This window comes from Scaptodrosophila lebanonensis, unplaced genomic scaffold (assembly GCF_003285725.1).
Source record: "Scaptodrosophila lebanonensis strain 11010-0011.00,11010-0021.00 unplaced genomic scaffold, SlebRS2 tig00000118-arrow-arrow-pilon, whole genome shotgun sequence".
Lineage (NCBI taxonomy): Eukaryota > Metazoa > Arthropoda > Insecta > Diptera > Drosophilidae > Scaptodrosophila > Scaptodrosophila lebanonensis.
The window spans coordinates 1,683,787-1,711,779 of NW_022060578.1; the positions used below are offsets into that span (position 1 = coordinate 1,683,787).

Consider the following 27,993-nt stretch of genomic DNA (forward strand, 5'->3'; position numbering starts at 1 on the left):
TTCCTTGATATTACCTAAAAACCAAAATTAAATAAAAAATGTAAATAGTTGTACCGCTAAAGGGTTTACATACAAAAATATATCAATGTAAATAGTACACACACAATAATGCAATAATTAATTAAAACTAAGCTGCGTTTATGTGCACAGAAAACAAAAATCATGCGTAACAATCATATTTATTTTGCACATATGTATATACAAAAATGTGTGCAGTTTTGCGCATAAAATATACGTGTACATACATACATACTTGTACATACATACATACTTGTACATACATACATATGTCACATGTCGGAGTGCCCCTCACTGCTTAACTAAATGAGGCATAAATTCTTACCTGATTTCAAAAATTTATCCATTTATCCGTTTCCCTCCTCTTCTCCAAGCCACCAACACACCAATCTAATCAAAAATATAAAAGAAAATGTAATGTTTTGATTTATTTGGCAATTATTAATTTTACTTACTTTTACCGCTTAGCCACTCAGCGTCACCTTGAAACAAATGTGTTCATTTAAATTTACACGATTAATCGATTCTCAACAAATAAAATCGATGCTTAACAAAAATGCTAAACATCGATTAAATCGATTCTGCATCGATTCATTTTGCAGCTCTAGTGTAGAAGTCATCGCTAGTCTGATGTGTTATTTTGTTATTTCTGCGCGTATGGCAATTTGCAACGCGTTTTTATTTATTAATTTTTTATTTAGTTTAAGTACCTAAATTTGCGAGTATAGCACACGAAATAAGGCATCATGCGTTTCCAGCAATTCTTTAAAAGTTGCAATTGAAGCAAGCGCTGGGTACGTGTGTGAGCTAAACATTATTTTAGTAATTGCAAAAATTGTTTAGTAATTAACGGAACTCATCCGCGTTTAGAACAATGCACATTAGAATGCATTTAGTGCGCTTTATGTACATAAATCTAGTATTAAGGTAAGTAAATATGAAGAAAATATAATTTTAAACCGTTCACCAATTATTTCTCCTAATATCTCGCCATTTTGCTTTGCAGTTGTTGCTTTTGGCTATACGATAATGTTGCAGCTGCAGATGCGTCTGCAAAAAAATTCAATGGCGCAACAAGACGTGCCATCGAGAAACCAGCAGTAAACGCGGCGCCAGCACATCTAGACACAGCGGCGCCGAAAAATGAAAAAGCTGCGGAGGTACAGGTCGAGATCTTGCCAAATTACAAAAAATTGAAAAAAGTGTCAATCGAAACATCAACGACAGCAAATAAAGCAGAAGATAACGAAGTCACGGAGTATGGCACAGGGCCAGAGATATCGCCTTCGTCGCCGAGAATAAGTGCAAAATCCAATCAACACGCGGCGAAAGACACGTCAGTGGTGCGCGAAAATGTAAATGCGTTGCCATTAGCAGTGTACCATGATCATATTAATAATAATGATAATTACGCTGATATTAGTGTAAATCCTAATAGTGAAAATTATGGCGCAGCTGTTTATGAGCAGAACGCGCAAGTGAATGATGCAACAGAAGCAGCCGAAGTGCCAAAAAATCAATTAAATAATATTAATATGTATTATGATAATGCTCAACGAGTGTGTAGTGATAGTTTAGTTGTTAATACAAATAATCAACCAAAGCCAGCAGGCGATACTGCACCGTCAACGCTGGAACAGCCACAAAAACCACAACAGACAGAACAGAGGTGAGTTTCCAAGATATTCTGTTGAATTTGCATACAATAAATTTCCATAAAATGCAATTGACATTGCACTTAAATGTAGCTGTGTGATTAAGCATCAATTGTGGTGCTAGCGCATGACTTGATAAGGAGCAACGTCACACCGGACATTTCTATATCGAATTTATTATACCCTACACCCAAAGGGTATGTTGGTTTAGTGCGCTGGAATGTAACACACAGAAGGAAGAGTGGCAGATTCACCATCGTCTGTATGAACGCAATGATCTCGAAGAGTATAAGAGCTGGAATTACCAAACGTATTCTAAGCCTTAAGCAGAACAAGTTTGTGTTTTTTCCTAATTTTCCATAGCTCCAGTAGTTTTGAATTTTGGACCCAGTCAATATGTTGGCACTTACATAATATGAGTGCTTATTTATCCCCATGTCAAGCTTCGGCATGATAGATCAACCATATACCCATAAATATAGTCTCTGCCTATGATCTGCCAGCAGCTGCTGCTTTGGTCCAATTCTGTATCGCATACTTATTTAGCATTGCCACCAACGTATCAACTTATTTGAATTACTATATTACATATGTGTTTTGATGCTGGTGCAGGGTTTTTAAGAGTCGGATCCGCCGACTAGTATTCCATTCTTGTTTTTATTATCAATTAGAACCTTGTTACTGCAGCGTGAAATTATGAAAGCTGCTCAAAGTCTACGTGCTTCGCTGGTCGCGTGTTTAAAGTCAATCTTGAACTTGAACGTGAGAAGCCAACGTCATGCTAAATTCCACAGAGCTCATTATGTATTGGAACGTCTACAGCCACTATTTTTGTGCGAACAGTCGTCAGTTGCTTTGTTGCTAAATTTCCCTGCTTTTATCAAGTCCATGTATACATTTAGTTTTTTAATATAGAGCTGGTGCGTCTATGCTGCCTCTGGCCTTCAGCGCATACTATATTTAAGGCTTATCAGCTTTCAAAACATATGTACTGCGATGGAATTAAAAACTTAAAGTAGCCGTATGTTCTATTAGACATTTTTCTTTTGTATTACATTTTAAATAGGGTATTTTCATTTTCAACTTTTTTGTACCGATTCACAGATCTTCATTGAAGAATGAGAATACTTGTATGTTATTTTGGTTAGTTTGTAACTCCAAGGCGGAAGAATAGTAAGTATGTATAAGATAACCATGACGAGATAACTCCAAATCGCGCATCCGTTTGTCTGTCCATCTGTCTGATTCAACTACTACGTCCTTACGTACCGTAGTGTTATAGCTATATGTGTCAAATAGTTGGTAGTAACGATATCTTTTAGAAAGAGTTTCCAACACGTTGTTTTTAAGGATATTGGAACGAAATCAAATATTGGTATTGGCCATACCTAATGATCATGCACCATCCTCAGATAGCAAATGTTTATTACGGATCACTTCTAACGAAGAAGAGATAATCAGGGCAAAGTTTGTCTTATATGTAAAATGTTATTGGGTACTCTTGTCATGGTATCATGGTTGATTTCATGATTTATATTATATACAAGTATATTTTGTAATCCAATCCAATAGAATTCAGTAAGCTTAGCACCGCAAATTGTTGTATGTCCCAAATATAACATTGGCAATGACCAATCTCAGTATGAAACGAGAAATGAATACTTATGTCAAGCGGGCCCAACTATTAAATACCCTATATCAACTATCACAAAAAAAGAGAAAAAGATTGGATTATTAAAGTCGGACTGGCCCATCTTTTTACCTGTATTTACCTGTACCCACTCTCAAAAATAAAACAAGATAGAACGCTACAGTCGAGCAAGCCCGACAGTAAAATAGCCTGTACTCTCCACAAAAAAGAAAAATTAAAAAAAAAAAAAATTTAAAAAAAAATTAAATTATTAAAAAAAATTAATGAATTAATTAATTAAAATAATTAATTTAATTAAATTAGAATACATGTTTATGTTCAGTTTAAACAGCATACATTTACATCACGTACCTATGCGTGTTCATATGCGTGTATGTATGCAGCACAAAGTTGAACAAAAGCAGCAACAACAACAACAGCTGCGGGCAGCGCTGCCGACAGAGCTGCAGGCAGCGCATGAGCAGCGATTTTACTTATGGCTATAACTTTCTTCAGAATTGACCTATCATGATGAAATTTGGCATGGATGTACCTACCAAAATTGATTTTTAGATTCCGAGAATTACGGAAGTTATAAGAAAAAATACGAATTGCGGGGGAGTGGGGGGGGTGTATCAGAAAAAATAAACAAACTCGTTCTGCCTAGGGCTTATAGGAACCTTGATACCAATTTTGGTTATCCTAGCTCTTGTACTTACTGAGATCCTTGCGCTCATACAGACAGACGGTCAGACGGACAGACGGACATGGCTATATCGACTCGTCTTCTCATCCTGATCAAGAATATATATACTTTGTGGGGTCTGCCACGCCTCCTTCTGTGTGTTACATACATGCGCACAAAACTAGTATAGCCTTTCACCCTTTGGGTACAGGCTATAAAAACTAATGAAAGATAAATATATAGAAGACGTACCTATAGACATATGTACATATACAATACATAGGTTAATGTATAGGCGGCAGAGGCCGAGCGCTCGTTACATATGTATGTATGTGTGATGTGGACGATGAAAGGGATGAAAAGGATCGCGCACATTTCGCCTTAAAATAAATATATACACAAACATACACATTTGTATGTACTTATGCCTTCCTGCCACGAACGAGCGCTCAGCTTCTGCCGTCTGCTCATAACTGCTCACGGGCTCTGTCTGACTGCTGAAAAGGACTCACGGCTGAATTTCTAACAAGTATGAATGTGATATGCTCGCGTTTTAAGAACCCTGATTTTGATGTACCTGAGATCCATTCGTTTATAGAGGCGGACAGACGTGGCTATAGTATATATAGTATATGCAAGTATATTATACAATAGTATAATATATTCTTTGTGGGGCCTGCTACGCCTTCTCCTGTGTGCTACATATATTCGCTAGTTTTCCCTTTGAGTACAGGGTTGAACAAGAGAATAGACTATATCTAGCTAGCCCGATGGTGATATACCCTGTACCCAAAGAAACTTATACTTTGTCAGAGGTGTTGTAATATATACGCATAGCAGAAGCAAAAATTAAAAGAGCGAATCCACTGCTGCAGTTTGACTCGAATAATCGTTTTAATATTACAACATGTCACGTTAATAATACTTTAAGTGTTACTCATTTTATTTTACTAAGCACAGGTAGTTAATGTTTAAGTTTCCTATATGAAAATATTTTATACCATTCACATATGTACATATGGATTTTATACGTAACCGTAGGCTAATAAGAAAATGTTTAAACACAAATCGATCTATGGTAAAATATTTAAATCATAAATTTTCGCAAGTGCCAAGAGCGTGGCACATCATTTAAGGCAATTCCATGCAATGCCGACACCATAGAGCCATAAGCCTTACAGTTTTGTAGGACGCCCACGCCATGTCTTGTCACAATGCCTTTTGCCAGTAATTTGCTTTACAGTTTTTCAATTTATTTTCAACTTTTAAACGGCGGCGTGTGAGCGGCGCGTACTTTCTAAATGCCTCTCCGTCTGTTCAACTGTCCTGCTGTCTATATTTCTGTCTCTCTCTCCTCTCTCTCCTATCTCTCTCTCTCTGTCTGCATGTCCATCCCGCCTGTGTATCTGCGAGGGAGCTGGCCTATCTATTGGTGGCCATTTCATTCAAAAGCGAAACGTAGTCAATGATATTTTCTTTTTTATTTACTATTCGAACGCTGTGGGAGCCAATACGCCAACGTCAATGCCAATAGTAGTACGGCGCGTTGATCCTTTTAAAGGCTGTACACAGCATTTTCCCGATGCTTAATATCACAACAAAGTTTCTCGACTTTTTTCTTATCGATATGTTGTCTGGGTAAAAGTGTTAAATGGGAGCAAATTAAAGTGGGATTTCGTGTGCGAGTTGTGGTTTTTATTGAGCTCACTTTTGAGTTTGATTTGATGTCATGTTTGTCTGGCCTGGCTAATGGCTTTATCAGTCAAACTTTGCAAGGAGGACGACAGCGACAGCGGCATAGACATCGCCCGAGCCGATTCCGACAACGAAGTGTACGATGAATGTGCAGTACTTTCGTTTTTTGATGCGATAAAATTGGCAGGCATATAAATTATGCATGCTTAATTTTTCATAGTACGTAATTAAATGGCGTGACAGAATAAGGCACCAGACTGATCGTCCGTCCAGACCAATTCACTTACTACGTACACTCAAACATACATATGTTTATGTTTATGCGTCAAGTGATAGCGTGGTTGCCGCCAACGCTAACGGCACTTTCACTTTCAGCAACTGTGTAAGGACTTTGCGTATACGCTTTTCTATACTCTTCATAGATAGAGTTTTATGCTTTAGTGTCACATTTCAATTTGATAGAAAGGAAAATCATCTAAGCCTAGTTTCCTTAAACATTTTTATTTTGTTTAGACACGTTGTGTTAGCATGAAAGTCAATCGGTACAAAACTAATATTCCCACGTACAAGCCACCTAAATATTCAAATACTTTTGATCATTTTGATAATTATTTTTTATTTGCTTTTACATTTTATAAAAATTATATTCTAGAAATAGTAAAATGTCTATCAGGAGAAACGTTGAACATGGATGCAGGAGAAAAAAATTCGTCAGATATTATATGATCCTATATGATTAGTTCGAAAATATAAATAAATATTATAAAGAAATCTAGAAACAACTTTTGGCTTGGGTTAAGTTCAGTATTACTTAATAAATAAAGGAGGTTGAGTTTAATCCCTATAACATCAAAAGGATCGCTTCAACAAATTTATAAATATAATACAGTTTTTAAGCGTGTAACTGCTTCGGTTACTAGTTTACCTAGTCTAAATTTTTTTACAAGTTAGGCTTTTAAAAATGTGCATAGAAATGCATCATCATCTTGTTACTGTAATCAAATTTGGTAAAAAGCCATAATCATGTACAACATGATGTGTATGCAAGCGCTATCAAGCTGATGATCGACATGACCAGAAACCCCAAGACTGTGAGTCTGATTGTGTACGGCGCTGTTGCTGTTGCCTAGCCATCCGTTTATCGGGATCGCCATCATCGCCAGCTCATGCAAATCCAAGCATGTGCATGTGTGTGTCACATTTGGATTACGCTCAAAATGAACTGACAACGGTGAATGAATGAACAAAATGCTGTCAATGATCGCTCAATGATCGGAAAGCGGCAGCCCCCATCATAATGATGATCTTATCTAAACGCTGATCACCGCCATCGCCACCATTTCAACGTCCAATAGTTAATTGATTGTGAGCGTGCGCTCAATGACTTTCGTCAATCAATTTGATCGCTGATCCCTGATCACCGATCGTTGTTCATACGTCTCTGATTAGCCCCAGCACAGTGTCCTCTGTGCGTTGGTTGGTTGCACGCCTTCACTTCATGTGATTGCGCATTCCTGCCATTTTTAAAGCACATATGTATGTACATATGTACATACGAGTATGTAGCGCATACATGAAATTTTCATTCATTTATGCGATCAACTTAAATACATACATATGTCCACGTATGTATGTTTTTGCAGCCTATGAAAGCGTATTGTTGTTGCAGTTGCAAGCTGAGAAAAGCCGGTTTGTCTGTTGTTGCCGGCATTTTTCTCTCATGTTTATTTTTTATTTCATTGTGGTTAGTTCACTGGAAATAGACGGCCAGACCAGAGCAGAGCAGCAGCAGCAGCTGATTATCTACCGAAAAGCCTCAAACTTTATACTCAGACACATGCAAAGTAAGTTTGAAATGTAGTCTTTGGCGTAGGTGTTGTCTTCATCGTTATCATCATCGTCGTCTACGGCAGTTTGAGTTATGTGTATTTGTCTCACAAACTTACAAATTAATAGTAATTGTTTGTGGTAAACAACGGCATAGCTTGTAGTTGACTTAAGTGGCTGCTATATGGCCACTTTTTAAGCTGCGAAAAATTGTTTGAACTATGGCTATTAGTGGATGTGGATGTTGCTGCAGTTTTTCTTTTCAAATAATTTCTTTTTCAGGTACGTAAGAGTGTGGAACCTTTTTAAATGTTTTAAATTTTAATTATGTGTGTATGACTGTCTGTAGTAATTAAGGATATTTGGCAATTACATGTTTCATGTTTCTTTGGCATAATATTGATGTTACTGTGTTCTTTTAAAACTGTATGAACCTATTTAAGTGTTATATGTTTTTCATATTTTAAATGTTAATTAAATTGTAAAAAAAATTTTTAAATACATAACACATCCGTTTACTTAGTAAAACTTATTAGAAAACTCTGGGCGAACTTTCAAAGAAATATAGTGAATTAAAACAGCATAGTTGTTTTGTGCAAATGTATGTAATACACAGAAGAAGGCATGGCAGACCCAACAAAGTAAATATATACTTAATCAGTATGTCAAGCCGATGTAGACATGTTCGTCTGTCTGCCTGACCGTATTAACGCAAAGATCTCGTAGGGTTTGGTTTTGGTAGCTAGATTATTATTATTATCATAAGCTCGAGAAAGGACAATTTTATTGCCCTGTACCCTTACCCTACGGGTATATTAGGTTTGTGCAAAGTGTGTAACAGGCAGAATGAAGCATATCCGACCCCACAAAGTATATATATTCTTGATCAGCATGTCGAGAGAAATCGATCTAAACATGTTCGTCCGTCTGTCTGGATGAACGCAAGGATCTCAGAAACTATAAAAGCTAGAATAACCAAAGTTGGGTTCAAGATTCTCCTAGGTCCGAGAAAGAACGAGTTTATTTTATTTTTTTAAATATGAGGAAAATATATGAAAATTATAAAAACCATCTTATAAGCTAGAAAAACCTAAGAAGGATAAATCTAATCAAATAACAATAATATCTAATTAACGCCTCCGACCCGGTGGGAGAATATTATTTGCCCTTCGGTTAGCTGTGCCCCGTCTCGCAGCCAAGTGTGGTCAGAGGCGTCAATAGATCTACCTTTATAAAAAAAGAAAAACTAAACAGAGAGAGAAGCTTAAAATTACTTAAAAGCTCATTTTAAAAAGAAAAAAAGTGAACAAAATTGGTATCTCAGACCCGATGGGGGAAGATTTTTTAGCCAGTCCGGCAAGCTATGCCCCATCTCACAGACGATCCTGGAGATGGCTGAAAAGAGAGGCTTTTATTAAAGGAAGAGACAGTTTAGATGAGAGCAGGTGAAAATACTCATTATAAGATGAGCATACAACCTGAAAAGGATTGTGCGATGCAGAATCAGTTCTACACCTACTAAGGAAAAGAGAAAGATAATTTCTTGTCATTCAGAAAGGAACTGAGAAATTAAGAAAGAATTAATTATACCCCAACATTTTTCAATGAAGCATATTAATATAATTTATTTACACAACATTTGTAAAGTTCTGATGCCAATTCCCGTAATAGAAGACTCCGGTTCTAATTGGAAATGAGTTCGTTTTTGTCGGTTCCATTTAGGTGTTGAGCGTGCAGAAACATGCAACTTGGGTTGGTTGGTGATACTCCTGCGACGACTTTAACCACCTCTGGGAGAATCAGAGGCCGCTTAACAACTTTCCTTGTGTGTCTGTCGCGTTGGTTACTTTACCACCATCTTTCGATTGCTCTCTCACTTGCTTAGTTTACCACTTAACGACTTGTGTGTGTGTGTATTTATATATGTGTGTGTGTGCGCGTTAACTGTAGGTGATGCTTTTTTGTGTTGTTGCCTTTTTCCCGTTGTGTAAGCGCGCACACGCGCACCTTCAAATATCAAAACACTTTCGCATTACAAGTGTTTATCTTTTATTGGCGGCGACTGCTTCAGCGGTAACGTTCATTTCATTCGATAGACTCTTTTGGCCCGATATAACCTTTTTGTGTCTGGACAGAGTCGGCACAGCAGCGAACTAGTGGCAAAGGAGTTGGATTAACAAATTACAGAAACAGCGACAACAAACGAAATGACAACAAAAGCGCTCAATGATACAGGCGGCTGCCGTTTGAGTGTCGATATCTGTGCAAATTGTTTGATATGCTGTATTTGTTTTGGCTGCAACTTGTTGCAAGCCGCAATTGCTGTGCCAATTCACGTTGGTGTTTCTCTCCCCACAATTTCACTTTCTGTTGCACTTGTGCAATGTTTAAGTTTAAGTTAAATATTTGTTTGGTTATTCCTGCGCATAACATACCATAAATATGTCATGAACAATAAACTTTTAACTGAACATTTGCATAATACCATGTACATACTTACTATAGTCGGTAGGTTTGTCTATATGTTTGTTTGTTTGTTAGCCACCCACGCCCGAGATTACTTAATGCTAATAGGCGTCCTAGCGCGCTGATTTAGACATAAACCTGTCACAGTTTGCAGGCAAATCAAAATTGTATAGCCATTGTGTGGGGGCTAAGCCATTTCCGCTAGCACGCAGGAGCACCAAGAAGCAATGCGACGACGAATACCACGCATTGTTTTTGTTGTTGGTGTTGCTGTTGTTGTTGTTGTGACATGCAGCTGTGCGCCCGAGGGAGACCTATCGGCCGGCCGGCTTGCCTACCCACCAGCTTCCAACTGAGAGAGTGCAAGTGTTTGAATGGCAATGTAGTTTTTAATACTCTACAAGATGGGTATTGCCAATAAAATGTAAGATGTATTCCCTTTCGGTGACTTAAGAATTCGTATATGTATAAGTGAATATTAGACCACTTTTCACACGCTGTACCCTATATTAGTTTTGTGCGAGTGTACATTTAATACACAGAAGGAGGCGTGTCACACCCCCCAAGTAAATATTTGTATTCTTAATCAGCATGAAAAGGCGAGTTGATATAGAAATGCCCGTTTGCTCTAAAATAACTTAAATATGGCTTTCTAGATACCAAATTAAGATATTACGATATTGCCATGTCCGTATGAACGCAAGGATCTCCCATAGTAAAAGAGATAGAATAATAAAATTCAAGTTCTTCTAACCCTCCACTGTCCCAATATTAGTGATTTTCCATAACTTCCCTAGTTCTTTGAATCTTGGCAATAACATGCCGTTAGTGCTTATGTTGTTTTTGCTGCACATATACATACACATTTTATTTATTTTTGATTTTATAAGTTTTATTTAATAAGGGATACATTTAAAAGCATACAACTTAAAAACAAAATTAAAATAATACTTTTTTGTTTTTGTGGTAGTGGTTATAGAGTATTTAAGAGTTGAGCCCATTCGACGTTACGTTTATAGCGTGTACCCAAAGGATCTTAGAAAGTATAACGGTTAGAAGAACCAAATTTGGTATCCAGATTCTTCTAAGTCCGAGAAAGTACCAGTTTGAGTTTTTTTTTCGATGCACTTCCCACTACCTCGCTATTAGTGATTTCCCATCACTCCCGTAGTTCTTGGAATTTGGAACTCAAATATGGAGACTACATCCCGTTAGTACTTATGTGTTAATAAATTTTTTGTGTGGGGTGGGTACAAGGTTTTAAGAATTGAGCCCGCTCGAGCATACCTTTCCTGTTTTTTAATAAAAGGTTTCGCCCCCTGCTGGATCTCTTTGCGAGATTTTCCATTTATACTATAAATAAGTCATATAAGCCATATTTTTTGTTGTATGAACTATATTGCATTATTTTTTGACTTTTTTACCTTGCAGCTTTACTTGCTAAGACGAAATAAGTAATTGGGACAAATAACAAATCATTGTTTTATTATTATATCTAATATGCTCAAATACAAAATCGGACAATAGCTACTTTAAGTTTTTTTTTTTAAGTATTAAACTGCCTTCCATTGACATAAAGCCTTAAAGAGCACCTCTGCGCAGATCTGCGCTTTTTGTAAAATTTAAAATTTCATGGAATATGAAAACTTTTTCATAGTAGTATAACATGATTTTAGACGAAAAAAAGTTAGCAATTAAAGACATCAACTTAATCTAACGATTGGCACAGGACGTGTACAAATATTTTCAAGCTCATCAGAATTTGTTTCATGTTCAAGCACGGCTCACACCATAAGTGAACCTTCATAAAAATTTGTTGCCTTTCGCACTCTCTAATGTGTTAGTAATAGAATTGGTTATAATCTGGGCTATCCAGATTGAACTAAATATGGCCTTCAAGATGTCTATGGCCTTCATACCTATTTATATACTGTAGTATATTAAATTCACTTTTCACCAAAAACGAATCTGGACCATCCAGATTGAACTTCACGTCGATTATTCCGATATAACGATTGAACATTGAATTCCCTTGTACGGCGCATTGTAGGGGTCATTTAACATGTCCTTAGATGAAGCTTGATCGTTGCATTGTACAAGGAAGTTTAACTCAAATTATCTCATTTAGAAAGAACCATTTGAGAGGTTATCAGAATCGGTTAACTGGAGATGAAATTGGCTTGTTATTGATATGCCTTCTTTTGAGTTTTCCAGCGTCTATGGGGCAGGCAGCTTCGCATTGGCGTTAGCTTTTCGCAAACACACATTAGACACGCATACACACACGTAACTCAGTAATACAGCCACAGCTGTAAACAAGCTGTGCGACAAGTTTGCCGGTAAAATGCATTTGCAGTCGTCGTTGGCCATCGTGGCAGTCATTGCTGCAAGTGCACATTCATTGCATGGCCGACGACGACGACGACGACGATGTCGAGACTCTCCAGTCGCTATGGCTTTGTATATGTTTCTTGTGGTCTACCTGTGTGTGTGTGTGTGTGTGTGTGTGTGTGTGTGTGTCTGTGTGGGGGCTTTCTTGTTTGGTGGTGTGCGAGTCATGCGCGGCGCGGGCCGGCGCGACGCTCTCTATGAGGCATATGGCGGCAATTTTTGCACACTTGGTCGACAATTACCAAAGTTTAATACGTTCAGTTCTCATTTCGATTTCCAGACGTGCGATCGTGCGTACGCTAGATCGCTTGTCGCACGCCTCGGTCGATCGGTATCTGTGGCGGTAGCTCGGTCGATTGTTCGGTGGCGCTTAAACAGAGATCGATAAAAACAAACGCGTATTAGAAAGCATATCCTATATGCCCAGGCTCGTGATATCCTGACATTTTATTGTGTGTGTGAATGTGTGCCCGCAGTGCACCTAAATTTGTTCGCTATTCGAAATGTAATATGAAAAGCTAAAGACTTAAAGACTTCAACGATGTCCTTGTAGTGTTGATTGGCAACAGCAGCTGTGACTTATTTATCCGCTCACTTGCGCCTTCTTGTTGCATTCAGAGATACATAAAAGCCGATTTTGTTTCATTTATTTGTCCTCTTTTATTTAGTTGGCCATGCCAAATTATGTATTCATCCTTTTGCTTACTTCAACTCTTTATTGAGACAAAACGTCGAACGGCACACATTGGGGCTAAAGTGGTTTCGCATGTTTGTTATTTAATAAATAAAAATTATATGAGCGGCGCTTTATTGCAATTATTTTTTGTCGCTTGAAGTGTGTTTGATGTGAAAATATTTATATGAGCTTTTTGCTTTTAGCTATTAATAGTAAGCAGTGCTAAGCCTTACTTGTATACTTATACTCGTAGATCTTAATTTATGACTTGAACAAACTGGCCAACTACCATTAGGAGCTATGTAATTGAGTTTGTCCATCTATTTCGATTTCGAATGGTTTCATTGACAAACCCGCCTCTGATTGCTTCTTTCCATTTTAAAACGATTTAAGAGTTTCCAAATACATACAAATGTGCTCCACATATGTACTCGCACTAGCAAGAAATTTGACATTAGTCGATCATAAGAAAACGCACATAAAGCACATAAAACAATATGTTAATGTATCAAAATAATTTATTTTCTTAATGGCTGCTTAAGTAACAAATTAAAAATCTTTTAAAATGTTAAAGGTAGCCAAATAGTGTGCGTAAATATTCCTTAATGGCCAATTAAATAAAATGAGTATTGTCCAAGTTAAAACAAACAGTAACGTAAGTAGCGTCTGAAATTATTTAGTGGAGCCATTTAAAATATCCTAGTAGTTAGTAAATAAATAAATTAGTTGTCCTTAGTCCTTTTTAGTCAATTTCTATACATTGCAAGATTCGCTAAAAAACGATATTTTAGAAGTGTCAAAAAAATATTTCCTTTATATGGACTTCAATTAATGATCCAAAAAATGATTTCATCAAGATGCTAAATGCTTAAATGAAGAACACACACTGAAAATGAATAATTATAATTTTTTTATAACACCAAAAAGGAGGAATAGCATCTGACAGGACGAGTCGATTTAGGCATGACCGTTTGTCTCATGTAAAGGAAGTTTTTGTCATAAATGTAATTTCTGCCCATTCTCTGCCGGCTGTTGTTGTTGTTTTGATTCGGGTGCGTGATGTATTCAGGCACATATGTGAATGTATGAAAAGAGTTTTTAATAATTGTATTATTTTTTGGGTAAAAAGGATCTATTAGCTTTGTGCAGAGTATGTAACAAGAGGATGGAAGAATATTCGACCCCATAAAGTTTATATATTCTTACTCAGTATGACAAGACAATTTGATCTAAATGTGTCCATCTGCATGTCCGTCCGTCTGCCTGGATGAACGCCGGGAGTTTGGAATTGACTGAGCCCACATGGTCGAACTTGGTATGTAGACTCCCCTAGTCCCTAGGGAACACGAGTTTAATTCGTTTTGTGATACCCACTCCCCCGCTCCAGAATTTCGAAAGATTCATAAATTGCATCTAAAACAAGAAAAGTTATTAGCGAAACAATTTCACTCCAGTACTATGCCCACAAACTGCAGGAGGGGATTCGTTCTACTTCCTTTTGCTTCTGCTAGTAGAAGCTTGTTGTACAAAGTGGAACATAAATTGTACAGGAATAATGCGTAGATTTTTAACTTTGAGGCTACAGTGAGAACTCTGAATTGGTACAGATTAGTGAAAAAAAAATGGGAATTATCAAGAATAATAGTTTAATACTATATATTTATAGGAAATTCCAACTAACTGGAGCACTTAGAAGATGAAACTTGATAACCCCTAAGGTCTTATCCGCGACGCACACTATTTCGTCTCAACGGTTTATTTAAGAATTCATCTAAGCGGAATTCTCGGTTATTTCTCTATATATTTATAGGAAATTCCAACGAACTGGAAGACTTAGAAGATTAAACTTGATAACCCCTAATCTTAAAGGTATATTCTATATAAAATATAGTTCTTTTTCTCCATGTTCAATCTGTCCGAAATCTCTTCATTTGTGTTTGTACTGTTATAAATATTTGAATACGAAATGTATTCAAGAATTCATCTAAGCGGAATTCTCGAATATTTCTCTACACCTCACGCCTCACCTTCCTTAAACGACATCCCCCAGCCTTTATACTGATAGCTGTCGTGTAAGTGCCTTTTCACTTTTTATTATAATAAAATAACGATTTACATATTTATGCGTATACAAAATATAAGTATTTGCACGGGCTGCTGAACGACTTTGCGACGGCAGGCACGAAAATACTGTGCAAGCCTTTAAATTATTCAAATGCAAAAAGCCAGAAATTCCTGCCAAACTTGTAGGAAGGCGACCATAGTTGCCCCAGTCCCAGTCACAGCCAATGGCTATATTCACTGACAATTTTTCGGTAGACAAGTCATAAATATGTCAGGCAGCTGTGAGATTTTCGTATGCAGTATCAGCCGTGGGCGTTGACATGAATCGTAATAATTATTTTAGAATACTCGAACATATTTACATGGGTTTCTGCATAGGAAAATTGGTAACAGAGAGCGGATTGATGAGTGGGCTGGAATCCAAGTATAATTGTCTGATGTGTTCTCTAAGGCACAACCAATTGAACACATTAAGGCTTTGGACACAGTTTCGGCTACAGCTGAACTTACAATTTAGTACACTTTCGGGTAGTATAGGTAGTGAGTGGTGGCTGCTCCAGTGGGCACCATTAGTCGGGCAGAACGGATTGCACTATGGCGTTAAAATGATCCAATTTACGACTTTGGCACTTGTTGCAAATAGTGTTTTTTTATTTCTTGTTGTTAATTAGCGAAAAGCCAAAGCATAACGGCCCTAAAATCAAAGCAAGCGACACTCTTTTGCTTTTATTTTTATTTTCATCTTTTATTATATAATAAACTGTGCATACGAGCGCCGCTAATTGTTACTTGTTGTGTGTCTGTCTGTCTGTGTGTTTGTCCTGCTGTCCCTTTATTTTAACATATTTTTCGTGACTTTTCAAACAAGCTGATTCCACTCCAGTTTTGTGGCTTAAAGCACTTGGCTGCATCCGCAGACGTCTCAAGTTGCTTTCGACCACTGCACATGGAAATGCTGATGCTGATGCAGAGGCGTCAGGTGTCGTGTCTTGACAAGTTTTCCCTACACATATATCTTCCTGCTATAACTTTCGGCGTTGTAGCTGTTGCACATACCAGTAGTTGAGTGCTTTGTGCCATATATTTCTTTATCGGCACTACTTACCCTATTACAAAATATCTTATGAGTGCACATGCTTTTGTTATTCATTTATTTATTTTTTTTGCTTCAGCACGTCATATGCATTTCAATTCATCTCCATAAGCTTACACTGCGGAGCTCTTACGATTTTTTAAGGGCAGTATGACATGTTTTTTGTTTACCCATTTTCAGTTTGATTTAGACCATTATGAAAGTCTGCTCGGTGTTTGTCCGAACGCTTCTGTGTTTCTTTCTATAAATATCAAGCTATACATTCTTAAATCCAAAGATAGTTAATTCCTAGTGAAATGTCTACCGCATCATTTAATGTGTCATTTGGACAGATACTTACAATAAATACAAGTATTATATCCTATGTAAATTAAATGATACAATTATTCTATGACTTATAATATAACTTATCGCCTGCCTGCTTCATATGTACATTGAGGTACTATTTCAATTGCATAAATTTGTATCGGATTGGTGTCTTCTATGGGGTGTGCAATACGGACTCGAAGCGAAACAGACCTCCTACAGTTATTGCGCTTGTAGTTCAAATGAATAGTCAGGGTAAAAATTATTATATGGAAATATGTAACTGAGTGCCTCCAATCTTGAAACTTTTGGCCTTACATAGCATTAGAAACTAGTATTATTGCGTTGGAACCGATTTGGATCAAAATAAACTGGTGTAGAAAGATTAATTATTTCCAATTCACGGTGTAGACCAAAAAATCCTTCTTTGGAATTGTCTTACTTTACTTAAATCGCCTTAATCGTGTAAAAACGGTGTCCCCGAAGTGGTCTTACTAACCTATAAGGAGCCAGCAGCCCCACGTGGTTAAATCAGACGAATTCGGTGACTGTGGAACGAAATGCGTTTCGTCGTTGGCCAAGTGGTCGCGAAGTTGTCATGATGCAGTGTTTTTAAAACCAATCAAGATTTGACTTTTAAGATTTACTAAATTTACTGTTAGCTGATCCATTAGAAACACCATAACCAATAGCATTAGCAGTTGCCAATCGACGATTTTGTAGCACTAATATTTTGATTTGCTTAACGTATTTTTCATCAGTTAATGCTTTTATACGATTCGGTTGTGGTTCGTCTCCAACGGCAGAGTGCTGCCAACATAAAACTAAAAAGATTTTGTCCGAAAAACCCGCTCCTACATGTGCATATATCGACAGTAGTTTATTTTTTATAAGTATAACAAGACTTGTCAATAGTGCCATGTCCGCCCGTCTGTATAAATGCAAATATCTTGGAAAGTATGAGACCTTGTGTTATTATTATTATTTTTTTCATACTATATATGCGATTTCTCCAAAGGTCCTGTAGTTCTTGGAACTGTTTGCTTTAATTTCTCAATTACAACTGGTTAGTGTCCTCTGCCACGCCTCCTTCTGTGTGTAACATATACTAAATTAGTATACCTTCTATATTTCATGTACAGGTTATAACATTAAATAACATTTTAATTTGAACATGTGTACGTACTTAAAATGTTTGCAAATAATCTGATTTAAATGGCAAAAATCCCCAATTACGTCATGATTTGTGCGCAAAAATTTTATTTAATCTGAAAGATGTGAGCCATGCGTATTTTTCCGTATTTTAAAACACGCAGCTTTTTAATTTTTTTAACAACAAATCTAACATGACATAATAATATGCAGGTCGCTCATTTTCCAACTCACCCAATGCGATTTATTTATGTCTTCCATCTGAAATTTGTTTACCGCGGTCAGTGACTAAGCAAAGCTATGCGAGTATTATCAATACATTTGCATCATTATGAAATTGTTGATTATGTGTTTTTGTTAGCACAAGTACAAAAGCACTTCTTTTTCTATTTATTTTAATTTCTATTGAACTGTTTTTACACATTTTTGACAATATACACACTTGTTTTGTTCTTAAAAATACAAGTTTAAAAATAGTTTTAGATTATTGTTTGGACTTGACACGTTTCGTATGAAAGAAAACAAGTAGAGCGTCGACTCTGGCAGTTATTCTATCTGTCCTAACTTAAGCTATAATATCACTTTTAGTTAGCACTTTTAATTGTGCTAGTAAGTCTTGCCCGCCTTGGTGGGCTACGATTTTTTCTCTGCAATTATGTATATAATTATTTACTGTGTATGTTCATATTGTGTATTTTAGATAGTGATATTCAAGGCAAGTTATTTCTAGAATTAAAAGCTGTACAAAGATATTTAGTCAACATATATATAACTGCATAACATATAAATGAACATACCAGCATATATACATGTATGTATGAACATTCATAAGAAGGTGCATGTACATACACTCTTATATTTATTTCTTCTATGCTTTGAAAAAAATTTCAAAAAACATACTACTCAGTTTTTTATAAGTATATTCTTTCTCAGAGTAAATCAACCAATTTAAAGTCAATCGCGGAATTCTCATTTTTCAAAACCGCTTCACGTATCTAGATAAAAACTTGAGCTTCAACTTGAATTTCAGCTTCGTAACTCTTGTTGCGCTTGATTGCACTTAGCTTTTTGTGCCCCAATTTTTCCACGGAAAACCCTCAATATTTGCGGTCCAAGGTGTAAGATTTGAAATTCAAAAAACCAAGTATACAGTTAATTTATATTTTTTTGCCTAAAAAATGTGGATGAAGGCTTTAAATAATACTCGTTAGCCCTTAGGGTACCACAGATATTTGTTTAACTTACGCGTGGAAGGAAGATTGGTAGATTCTTTAAAGGGGACATTGAAATCATGTACAAGTATACTACAAGTATACACATTAATTTTATATGAAGAGTCCATTTTTCAATATTCTTTTTAATTCGCGATGGTAAAATTGTTTTTATAAAATTGTACGGCACTGTTTATACATACATTCAGATTTATAAAGAATATATGTAACGTGCATACGAATAAAAATTTTAAGTAGGACGTTGCGCTTTACATTTTCTTTTTGACAAGTGCTGTCAAAATTGTTCGTCAACGTGCCAATTATCTTCTTAAAATATTACAAGCATTCTTACAAAAAGAACAGCTGAAACAAATTGTCGCCCATGTTTCGAATTGTTTCGAGGTTTACTTTTTCAAGTGGACCTTAATATTTATTTATTTTGTGTATAAAGACGCAGAAGCCAGTACTAGTATATTAGATACGTATGTATATTTGTTTATGGAAACGATGCTGAAGATAGCGTAGGTTTTTTTAACAATCTCGTACATTTCCTGATCGAACATATGTAATGCGCGCAATTTAAATAGATCTATGCATTTTTTTTGCTTAATCATTTTTATCTAAGTAGTTTTTAAATGATCGGGGTCTTGTTTTCTATTTTCAACAGTTAGCAAACAAATAATTAAAGCCTTCACTACACTTTTTGGGTTCTAAAATGGTGCTATACGAACTGTAGTACTACTATACTGCAAATGTACCTACCACAATCTGAAGAAATATCACTTACATTACTTACACCTCAAACTCTGACTTAAAATTTGCAATACCATTGGGTTAAAAATTAGGGAAATATTCATGTAACCGTTATGAAATAGTTTAAAGTCGAATTCTTCATTTTTGAAAAGATCTTAGGAAGTACAAGAGCGAAAATGACCAACCTTGGTATCCAAGTTCCTGCCCGCAGCTCTTTTTGTTGTTGCTGCTTTTACTCAACTCTGTTCTGCACGCATACACGCACATAGGCACGCATAGAGACAATCCCGATGTAAATGGATGCTGAAACAATACATAAACATATTTCTCTATAGGTTGATATTATTATATAAATGTAAACAGGCGAAACATGGCGGACAAGCCCGACAGTGAAATTTGTACCCTGTACCCAGACAAACATTTAGCACTGAGTTCTATGCGCCCCTAGCAGAACCAAAAAGAAGTTTTGGGCATAGAAGTGGAGTGAAATTGGTTCGCAAATAACTTTTCTTAGAATTGACCGATTTGGTGGATGCTTTTGTAATGTGGACAATTCTGTAGCGGGGAGAACTTGAAAAAAAAGAACTCGTGTTGCCTAGGGGAGCATCTACCAAGTTTGGTTAATGTACACTCAGAGGTTTTCGAAATCCAAGGGTTCATTCAGTCGGATCGATTTCTCTCGTCATGCTGATTAAGAATATATATGCATTATGGGGTCGCAGATACTTCCTTCTGCCTGTTACATATTTTACAAACCTAATATACCATTTTTTCCCTGAGTTGGGCCTGCTAACCCCAGCTTTCCATTCGTGGTTTTTATTGGGTCACATTTAGTTTTTTAGAAGTTATTTACCCAGTCACATTCATATATGTTATGTGTATATGATGTATAAAACAAGTAGAGAAGCTAAAGTCGGGTGACCCGACTTTGAAATACTCTGTACATATGTGTAGAATAATTATGCGTGTTATAGTCTCTGAAATCCAGGTGTTCACACGGACGGACAGACAGACAGACATAGATCGACTCGTCTTGTCATGCAGGTCAAGAATATATATACTTTATGGGGTCTGCCACGCCTCCTTCTGCCTGTTAAATGTTTCAGCTCGCGCAAACGTAATATATCTAATATTGTAATATTGTACATTTCATGTACAGAGTATAAATATATCTATATACGAGTATATATATATCTATATGTATGTATGTGTGATCTTTTATTGTTATATTTAAAATTGTACAATATTATAGTCTGACGGCGAGCCGCCTTTTATTTAATTGTTGCCTTGTTGTTTCATTGGCAACATCTGTTTTTCCAGAATTTTTTTGTTTTTGGTGCAAAACCGTCGCTTTGAACGTCGGGTGATAATTTTTGTTGACATTTCAGTTGAAGTTGTTCTTATGGTGTCTGTTTCGAGCTTTTCCGTGTCTACAATACGCGTGTTAGCTACGTGGCCGATTGCATTTAAATGGATTTTAAGCCTCCGAATATAGAATTACTATATGATGCCTTAAGACGTATCAGTTGGGCAATCATGAATTCACAGCTGTTGTACAATCAAAGAAGTTTTTGTTTGTTTTTGTATTTCGACCAAATGTTGGTTAATGTAGCATTCATCGAGTGATTAAAAGCAAAATGATGCTGCAATGCGTTATGAAATTCATTTGTTGCGAGTTGAAAAAATTAAAAACAAATCTAACCATGTTTTTAATATTCTTCTGGATTATATGGTTTTCACAAATCATTGCCATATCAACTGTATTTATGAGGTGAGCCAGAAAAAATCTAAATCTAACTACGTAAGGCCATATTTGAAAACCGACACAAATTAAAATTTACAAACACTTTAATTATGTAAATGCAAGGCACATAAAAAGTTAGCCTTAAGATCACAATTAGGAGCTCTATTTAGTGCAATAGAAAGATTTCAAAATACAACGTGTCAGATTTGAGTGAAGGTCTATTTTACATCCAACAAAACGTTTGGCTGATCTGATCTCTAAAATTTCACATTTTCAACTTTTTCATGAGTGTTGAAGCCTCTTCCTTGCCTCCAAATATTGTCATAATTTAAAAATTAGGGCTCTAAAAATAAAAACAAACCTTCTGAATACTATAGATCAAAAGAGAATTGAATAATCTATGGATTGACCTTGAAGGTTAAGCTTGGTAAAACCTCAATGCAGTAACTTGAACTCCAGAGATGGGACAATTTAGGTTGCTTTTTTACACATTACGTCTCACTCCGAAAATAAATTGTATAATCCTGAAAGTTGAAATAAATTAAGCTTTAAAGCTACTGAATTCCTTCCATCAAAGTCTTAGTTCCTAATTGTGATTTAATTGTATTTCTTCAGTTCAAGGCACCTGAAATCAAATCAAATTATGTTTTCTTTGTAAACCATACATGTTAGGTTCTAATATACATATCTAACAAATAATGTTTCGTTTACTTTGCAGTTTCCCTGAGATCATAGCGGAGTTACCAACCGTGACGGTGACAGAGCTGCCACTGGAGCATGTGAAGAATCGCATGGATGCGGTTATTTTAGACAAGACTCAAGAAGCAGCGAGTGATCAGCCGCGGAATAAAAGTGAAGAGCAGCAGCAGATCTTCGAGAATGGCAAGGAGGCGGCGCAAAAGGGTAAGTCCCTTATTTAGGTTTTGCTTGGCATAGCGTTAAATGTTTTTTTTTCCCCCCCCGTAGATGATCAGGTACTCAAAATAAATGATCCTGGCGGAGGTATAAGTTTAGAGGCTACTTTTGGCGCAGAAGCCAATGCCACAGTTGTTGTGAACTCCACAGAATCAGCCAGTGCTGACGGCTCTTCGTCAGAAGCGAATATTAACAAAACTTTGGCAACGAATATTACCGCCGAGGAGGTGCCGATGCCGGTCTTCTCCGAGTGGGCGCAGAAGCAGATGGAGGCGGAAGCTAGTCGCGAGCAAGCCATGGAGCTGGAGCAGCAGGTGGTCAATAGCTCAACGCAACGACGCAATGCGACTGCCAGTGGAAGCGGCAAGCAGCCTACGCTTAAGCTGCGAGCGAAGAATTATGCTTCACCGGACTGTGGGGCCAAGATCATTGCCTCAAATGGAGATGCTACCAACACGGGTGCCGTCTTAAGTCACTCGAGCGATGAATACATGCTAAGCACGTGTGGCAGTCGCATCTGGTTTGTTGTGGAGCTCTGTGAGGCCATCCAAGCGCAGAAGGTGGAGCTGGCCAACTTCGAGTTATTCAGTTCGTCGCCAAAAAACTTCACGGTGGCTGTTTCAAAGCGATTTCCCACACGCGATTGGTCCAATGTAGGCCGGTTCGTGGCCGAGGATAAACGCACAGTGCAGCCTTTCGACCTGCATCCCCATCTCTTTGGCAAATTTGTCCGTGTGGATATACACTCGCATTATTCCAAGGAACACTTTTGTCCCGTATCGCTGTTTCGTGTTTTTGGCACTTCGGAATTTGAGGCTTTTGAAACGGAAATACGGCACAGTGATGAGCTGGATGATTTCTATGATGATTTCGCCACACAGGAACATGTTCAAGCGCACAAGACAGGCAGCAATAATATATTTCAAAGTGCCTCTGACGCGGTTATGCAAATGGTGAAAAAAGCTGCCGAAGTACTGGTCAAGCCCACGAAGGCTTTTCGTTGGACCAGTGAGCCCCTTGTCTGTCAAACGCCTACCTTCGGCATCTATAGTTGTGGCAGTTGCAACAGCACCGTGGTGGAACGCATCAACAGCCTGCTCTCGTGTCAATTCCAGCAGCTGCAGGTCCTGCTCGCGTTGCCTCAAATGCGTCAGCACATGCAACAGACTCGTGTGTGCAACGAAGAATTTGGGTTAGAGGCGCAGAAATTGGAGTCGGAAACTAGCGCGATGACCAAACAACAGAGTTATTATTTAAGTATGTTACCTACGGAATACATTGGTGCTATGTGCAAGTTACTGGAGGCAGAGCAGCCAGGTAAGCACGCCCCAATGCTGAAGCAGGAGCATGTGGACTCGAACATGCAAGTGGCTCAGCAGCAAACGAATCTCAATGTACCGGAGCGAAACCTCAGTGAATCGTCTCCTGAGGTGCAAGTGCCTGTGAAGTCGCAGGAGCAAGTGGAGCCAACAACGCCAATCGCAGAAGATAAGTTGCCAGCTTCCCAACAGCAACTACAGCAGCCACCTGTGGCAGCCAACGAGGACACGCCTATGGCAGAAGCAGCAACGACCATACCAACTAAGGTCACACCCACGCCCTTACCTGCAGATGTGAACATCTTTAATGTGCCGCTGGAAACGGAAAAGATGGAACTATACGCAAATAGCAACGAGCAAATGGCAGCAGAAACGCCTATGGTAGCGCCTTCCGAAAGTAGCGAGCCAGAGACAGCAACAACAGCAGGAACCAGCATACCAGCTTCACAAGCAGCTGTCGAGCCCCTGGGATCAGGTATTGACCCAATGGCTGGACAAACAAGCGGCAGTGGCTACGAGGACAACAATCCAAACAATTGGGAAAGCATTGATAACTTGTTAACCACCACGGTCGCTTCCATAACAGCGGGCGGTGGGGCGGCAGCAGCAGCTGCAGCTGTTGTCAATGGAAATGGCGGGACGGCAGCGGTTGGCAGCGGTACTACAGGCGCCGGCCTCAATTTGCAACAAAAGCTGACAAATGGCGCGCAGTCAGAGAGCGTTTTCATTAGGCTCTCGAATCGCATTAAGGTGAGTAGCAGCATCCGCAGCAATGATAAGTTTACTTTTTTTAAATAGCTCTATTTCAAAGCACCGAGCTAAAACGTAGGGTTAGTTGAATATACTAAGTTTAGTGGTTTTGAGTCCAAAATTATACAATATCCTTGCGTTCCTACGGGTGAGAGGACAGGTAGACATTGAAACTATTCTACTACATATGAAACATGGAATTATATTTGATGGTTTGTCCCTTTTAGTCTCCTTAAACCGCTTTTCCGATCGAGATAGATTTTTATACTCTGTACATGAAATGTACAGCAGTATATTAGGTTTTCGGGAGGTGAGAAATGTAACAGACAGAAGGAGGCGTGGCAGACCCAACAAAGGGTATATATTCTTGATCAGGGTGACAAGACGAGTCGATCTAGCCCTGTCTGCCCGTCTGTCCGTCCGTATGAACACCTGGATCTCAGAGACTATAAGAGATAGAGACACCAAATTTTGCACAAAGATGCCTTATGTGTGTACCCTATGGGGATTTTCACGATTTTCCATTCGTATAATCGCCTATATCTGGGAGACTATAAGACATAGGAACACCAACTTTTAGTCCAAGATGCCTTATGTGAATACGCGGATATTAACAGAGTTTGAACTGAGGGGTGTGAATAATGGCATAATAGATTGCGGTTTTTTTTTTTTATATATATAAAAATAGAGAGAAAGCATTTCGAATATTAATTTTTATGCGATTCCAAATTCAACTATTTTCTACTAATATTCTGTACATTTACTTATTTTATTGAGTGTATTCAATACGAGTGTAGTATTGAGTGGTTGCTCCAAAGCCCATCGTTGTCAGCAGTGACTAACAAACAACTGGGCTACAAACTACTATATACACAACCAGACATTCAACAACAACACACACCCATACGATAACATGTTTTAAGGGACGGCAGTCATGCCTACGTAGTTTATAGGAAGCTTGCGTGTTGTCCGCTCATTACAAGCGCCTGCCACTTGCCAATAGTTGTGGCCCAGCCCAACGCGCCCACATCCTTGTAACAGTTATTTGATTTTGCGCGCTTTTCGCAAAGGTCGCTACGTCATTGAGCTACTCCCACGTATGCATATTTGTGTGTATGTATGTACGAATACATACTTTTGTGGGCTTACACCCGCAACAGCCAACAGCCTTATACTATCGCCAATCGGGCACGTCAGACTCGAATTCATTGCTTTGTCTTCCACAGGCGCTCGAACGAAATATGTCGCTGTCGGGTCAATATCTGGAGGAGCTCTCGCGTCGCTATAAGAAGCAAGTAGAGGAGCTACAGCAGACGCTTACGCAGCAATCGCTAACAGTGCGCACTTTGGAGGATCAGAGTCGTCGCTTCATCGAACAGGAGCAGCTGTATCGACAACAAAGTGTCGAGCTTTCGGGAGAAGTGCGAGCCCTCACCTATCAGGTTCAGGCCTGCATTCTGGTCATCATTATAGTGGGCACATGCATATTCCTAATGCTAGTCCTGGGCACTGTCTATTATCGAAAATTGCGCCGGCAGACCTTACAACTAAAACCTACAGCAACGCTTGCGACAACTGTAGCCAAACAAAAACTGAGCCGTCGTAAATCCTACGAAGAAATGCCAGTCGCTGAGCCTATGGAACCAAAAAAGAGAAGACCCAGCGAGGAAGCGATGCTAATATTAAAAGATTGTCGCCATTCTGTAGTGGAGCGCGAGGGAGCGCTAGAACTCAACGGACAGCGCCAGAGAAAGGTGTCCGTCTGCTATGGCAGCAACAACAACATCACAGCCAACATGCTAAATGCCAGCGCCAGGGCGTCCCTGCACAAACGCAAGGGTGCTAAGCACTCTTGGCACAGCACTCTCGACAGCTCGTCCACATCGTGTGTGGAGCAATTGGACAAATTCTTCGATGTGGGTAAGTTTCAAACAGTTTCCAGTAATCTTATAAATAAAAATAGACTACTCGTTCAAGATTGTTCAAATTGGATTTCTGATTTGAAAAGATATTCGTAGCTTAAGTACAAATATATCGTGATCTTTCTAAGTATTAAATTTCAAGATTAAAAGTTTGGCTATTTAATTTAAAAGTATATAAATAGCAAGAATGGACAGAAACAAAATATTTATAAAAAGTATTTGAATGGAGAAACTTAATATTTATTATAATATCATATTGAAAGCTCATTTTAAAAAGTTGTGTAGAAACATAGTTTGTTAAAAAACAAACTTTAGATAAAAATAGCAGTGTATTCTTCGAGTAGACGAGTATTGCCATATTTGGTTAAAATGTTTCTAACCGATAACCAAGCATAGGTTTGCTGGATAAATATATTATGAAAACAACCATACTCCAATTTGTAGGAACATATATAGAAAGTTGTTGGCTTTTAAATTATTAATAACTTTCTGCTTTTTAACAGATACGCTTAAGAGTAACAAATCGCAACAAATCGGAAAACCCGGTAGAAAAAAGTTACAGCAGGCACTCAAGCGTCAGGAATCAGCTCCAGGTTGCTACACACAGAGCACTGACTTAACATCCGTCACAGCAAACGAAGAGGAGCGCACGCAAAGCGACTTCGACGAAAGTCTCATGCTGGACGACGATGATTTGGAAAACTTCATACCCACCAGCGACTTGGCGTACAATGAATTCATGCCAGGGGGCCCGTCGGGCTATCAAATTGTGGACTCCGTCGACGGTCACATGAAGCAGTCTCAGCCGCAATGCAAGGAACAGTCCTCGAAAAAGTCCAGACGCCTCTCATCGCCAGCATTTTTCAAGTCACCGTTTAGTAAGAATAAAAATAAGGGTGGCAGTTTCAATGGCAGTTCCGTGGGAGTTAAGCTAAAAAACAGTCATTCGGCACACGAGGCTACATCATGGGAATGGTATCGCTTGCGTCGGTCGGAAAAACAACAACAGCATCAACAACAGAAACAGCTCAAACTCTTCTCCAATGGTGGGGCTACTTCGCCGAATGCAAGCTTGGACTCTTCATCGCTGTCAGAAATTAATTTTCCACTCCATTCAAATCATAACTCTTTTCGCATTCTCGGTGAGGCGATAATGTCATCGGGTGAGAGTAATACGACAACCACTGGACATTCGAATGGCAATCATGGAAGTAGAGGCAACAGCAGCGGAGGCAGCGGCAGCGGCGACAGTACCACATCATCCACTACGAAAAAGAAACAACGATCTTTCAATAATATATTTCGTAAAGTCTTTTAAAAGTATAGTGTACCCCAACATCTACCCTATTGCCCAGTGTTCAACTACCATGTACCATCAATTGCACTTTGTGTTTCAAAAACTGTGTTCATCATTGTGCCGTTGTTACTTACGATTAGGCAGATTTATTTTACAAATTGAATGTAATTATCTTCTTACGACAAAATTTCGAGCGCTAAATTGTTGATAACAACGCGTAAGATATTCATTTCATTAAGAGTTCCTTTTGTTTTGCAGTAAAATGCAAATGACTGTAAAATTATATATTATGTATAACTATAAATATTATTTGAATTTTTGCACCTGCTGCATCTATTTCAAGAAGAAATGCAATAACAATAACAAATGAAAGCAATTGTTAACACACTTCATTCTTATTAAAATTCCAAGCCTCTTCATGGGT

At 38.0% G+C, this 27,993-nt stretch overlaps 1 protein-coding gene and 1 long non-coding RNA gene across 2 annotated transcripts; one reads left to right on the top strand and one right to left on the bottom strand.

Annotated features, from left to right (window-relative positions):
• Positions 1-658: 658 nt before the first annotated feature.
• On the top strand, positions 659-27,790 carry LOC115628497. Its single transcript, XM_030524636.1, has 6 exons — positions 659-945; positions 1,025-1,687; positions 22,085-22,269; positions 22,333-24,350; positions 25,577-26,270; positions 26,776-27,790. Exons 1-6 carry the CDS (start codon positions 893-895, stop codon positions 27,588-27,590), a joined length of 4,428 nt encoding a protein of 1,475 aa, XP_030380496.1. The 5' UTR covers positions 659-892; the 3' UTR covers positions 27,591-27,790.
• LOC115628498 lies at positions 17,465-18,021 on the bottom strand. Its single transcript, XR_003995804.1, has 2 exons — positions 17,893-18,021; positions 17,465-17,598 (listed from the first exon to the last, which is right to left on the bottom strand). It is a non-coding gene; the product is annotated as an uncharacterized LOC115628498 (long non-coding RNA).
• Positions 27,791-27,993: the final 203 nt, after the last annotated feature.

Bases quoted from the DNA above. Each gene is read 5' to 3' on its own strand.
- LOC115628497 (XM_030524636.1), top strand. From the start codon at position 893: ATGCACATTAGAATGCATTTAGTGCGCTTTATGTACATAAATCTAGTA. The intron at 946-1,024 runs GTAAGTAAATAT...TTTGCTTTGCAG, and splicing joins TACATAAATCTAGTATTAAG to TTGTTGCTTTTGGCTATACG. The intron at 24,351-25,576 runs GTGAGTAGCAGC...TGTCTTCCACAG, and splicing joins GGCTCTCGAATCGCATTAAG to GCGCTCGAACGAAATATGTC.